The 3265-nt window shown below is 43.9% G+C and overlaps 2 protein-coding genes across 8 annotated transcripts in view; one reads left to right on the top strand and one right to left on the bottom strand.

Annotated features, from left to right (window-relative positions):
* The window catches only part of NCOR1 (nuclear receptor corepressor 1), a 184559-nt gene extending 183993 nt beyond the window's left edge, over positions 1-566 (bottom strand). Inside the window, 1 exon segment of the mRNA XM_014589600.2 lies at positions 549-566. The gene's annotated coding sequence lies outside the window, so the exon portion shown is untranslated.
* PIGL (phosphatidylinositol glycan anchor biosynthesis class L) overlaps positions 550-3265 on the top strand; it is a 121650-nt gene continuing 118934 nt past the window's right edge. For all 7 annotated transcript variants that reach the window (XR_003550177.1, XR_003550179.1, XM_006153180.3 and 4 more), the window contains exon 1: positions 550-785. Coding sequence is in view for 5 of the 7 variants with exons in the window: in XM_006153180.3 (XP_006153242.1) it covers positions 554-785 (232 nt within the window). In the remaining 2 variants the exon portion in view is untranslated. The remainder of the gene's footprint in view (positions 786-3265) is intronic.

The following is a 3265-nucleotide window of genomic DNA, read 5'->3' as shown; positions in this document are numbered from 1 at the left end:
GGCCGGCTCGTCCACGGTGTCGCTCCTCAGAGGAGCCCGCAGCCTCGCGACCGTGAAGTGCACTCAGCCCTGCTCGAGCTGAAATGACGCTTGTTCCTACCCCAAAATAAGAGCGCTAGGCAGAAACAGAGTTAAGTGTATCTGGCTGCTTTGGAAAACTTTCCCTCAGATAACAGGCTTTTCTATCCAAGTAGTGACGAAGTCCCGCGTTTAAAAAAGTCAATTAGAAAATGATTCGTTGAAAAGAGAAATATTCTGGGAACTTATTTTTAAACGTGTCCCTTTAAATCCATTGTAATGTAGGACAAGCATAGAAAACTGGACGGCAAGGCTCAGCTTAGCTCTGAAACCACGAGACCGTACATGCTGCAAAAAATGGAGAGGGCTCCATGTAAACAACACAAACACGAGTTTAAAAGCCTCGAGCCGCCCGAACCCGTAGGCGGGAAGGACTAAAAAACGGAACGCAACTTCAGTGGGTGCAGCTTTCTCGCCGGAGCCTCGGTGAGTGGTAGCCTTTCCTACTGCGCAGGCGCAATGCCACTTACCAGGCATGGAAGTAGTTGGGCTCTTCTGTTTGGCGGTGGCGGTCCTAGCTGGGAGCGTCCTCTGGATTTGGGGCTCTTCAGAAGGATTGAAGAGTCGAGAGCGCGAAGGCCTGGGAACTGGAAGCCGAACCCTCCTAGTGATCGCGCATCCTGATGATGAAGCCATGTTCTTTGCTCCCACTGTGCTAGGCTTGGCCCGCCTGAGGCACCGGGTGTCCCTGCTGTGCTTCTCTGCAGGTAGGAAGTCGTAGGCGGGGCGCTGGGAGCCGGGCTGTGAAGGGAATTTAGACGTTAACCGATCTCAGTCGGCTTCTTCCCGAAGGATTTTCTGCAGCAGGGCGCTAAGCGAATACCCCCCGTCTCCCCACTCTTCAGAAAAGGTCCTTTTCTCGGGACCCCTGACAGACTAGGGACTGGAGCGGCCAAGGGCCATCCAGGAGGGTTGCAGACGTATGCAGCTTGCGTACTCCACTGGGCTAGAAGGGTTGAGGACCGGAAAAGCAGTTGCTCGCATTGGTTCCATTCAGTAACTATTTTCGTTGGGAACTGCTGCAGTACTCGTTATTCTGTGGGAGCTTTTATTTGCAGTAGTAAGCATCAAGCATAATGACTGTACTGTATAGCACATCAAACACAATCTGTGCAGTATCATGGCTGCTCAACCCCTAAAGTTTCACCACACTGACAGCAAAAGACCTTCCTGCAGCTTTTAAAACCCGTTTTGTGCTAGAAAGATGCTTTTTGTCAAATTCAAGGAGACTTATTTCGAGTTCAGATCGACCCCAATTTGAAGCAAAGGAGTACCTTTCAAAGAATAAGTCTGTCTTTACAATACAGAAAAGCAAGAGTATGGGTTATGGGATAGTTGAGTATGGAATAGTTGCACAACTGTATAAATGAAGTAATTGAACTGTATACATGCAATGGGTGAATTTTATGGTATACTTCAATAAAGCTGATTTTGCAAATTGCCCGTGACCTCTTTTCCCCATTTGGTTTTGTGTGTTCCCAGTTTTTCCTATACCTACTTTCAACAGAAACTACATGTTATACAGTTTTGTTTCTCACTTCACATTACTTTTTCATTTATGTAACAAACATTTATTAAACTCCTATGCCCTAGACCTTATTCCCTGCTCTAGGGGTTCAACAGTAAAAACAACCTATACTAGATGGGGACTGTGTCCTCATGAAACTTAGAATTAAAATATTCACCCATCTTTATAAGAGCTACATAGGAGCCTTTTAAATGGTTTCATCATAATAAATCTTAATTGGGAACCAGCAGTTAGCGTAATGGCTATGTCGCTGGACTCCCACGTAGTCGACCGCGGTTTGCGTCCCGGACCCGGTGGCTTAGAACTCACGCCGGGCATGGGTGTGTGCGTGCCCAAGATCCCGAAAGGAGAATGGAGGAGAAGGGATTGCGGCGTGACCAGCCCCCCTGGGGGGTGATTTCTCGCTTTCTGTCTCTCTCTGTCTGGCGAGCGCACGCACCCTATAGTGAAAACCTCTCCAAAAAAATAAATAAATAAATATTAATTTAGTCATGCTTTATTGTATGACTAAGTGATTTGAATCCCAGACTCAGTAGCTTGAAAAACATTCCAGGCATGTGTGCATGTTTGCCCAATTTATTATATGTATGCTTGAGGGGGGGTCTCCCAGTTTATTGGAATAAAAGTTAACAAACATGTCCATGTCTTTCATATTTTATGAGAATTGATTTTTTTAAATTTTCAATTAATTTATTCGTTTATTTATTCATTTGTTTATTTCAATTTGACCAGAGAGGGAGAGAGGAAGAGAGAAAGTGAGAACGCAAGCTGCCAAGTCCAGGACTCGAACCGTGGTCAACCATGTGGGAATCCAGCACCCTTAACCACCACACCACCTGCTGGTCCCGAGAATTTCTAAAATTGCCTGTTTTTTTTTTTTTTTTTGAGAGAGACTTTTGATATAGGGTATGTGTGCTACCTAGAAAGACAGAGATAGAGACAGAAAGCCAGAAATCACCACCATAGGGGGGATGGCCATGCTACAGTCCCTTCTCCTCCATTCTCTTCTTGGGAATTTGGACGTGGACACACACCTGCCCATCGTGAGTTTCAAGCCATGGGGTCCAGGACTCAAATCGTGGTTGGCCATGTCAGAGTCCAGTGACATAACCATTTTGCCATCTGCTGGTCCCTGAAATTGCCTGTTTTAAGGCTTTGCTTGCAACTCAAATTCCCAAAAAATATTGTACCAGTTTACATTCTTACTGGCAGTAATAAGAGTATTTGTCTATTATATTAACCTCTAACACTGACCAGGAATTATAACTTTACTTATCTCTTTTAAAGAATTATTTATTTGATTGTATTATTATTATTTTATTAAGTTTGAACAGGTTACACATGCTCACCAGAGAGACAGAGAAAGTGAGAAAGCAAGTTGCCAGCGCCAGGACTCTAACCATGAGTCAGCCATCAGCCACGTGGGAATCCAACATCCCAACTTCCACATTACCTGCCAGCCCCAGTTTCTTTATTTCTTTACCATATTTTTGCAAAAATAATGTTTTTCATTAACAGTGAGATTAAACTATCTTTCAAATTAACTGAGAATTTGGGCCTATGCACTTCTCTTCTTACTTTAAGTATATTAATTGCAAATAGTTGTAATACCCTATTTTTTCTTTGCTTGTGTTTATATATATATATATATATTTTTTT

Source organism: Tupaia chinensis, unplaced genomic scaffold (assembly GCF_000334495.1).
Source record: "Tupaia chinensis unplaced genomic scaffold, TupChi_1.0 Scaffold000365_1, whole genome shotgun sequence".
Taxonomy (NCBI): Eukaryota; Metazoa; Chordata; class Mammalia; order Scandentia; family Tupaiidae; genus Tupaia; species Tupaia belangeri.
The sequence above is the reverse complement of the archived record's forward strand: the minus strand, read 5'-3'. Positions and strand labels throughout refer to the sequence as shown.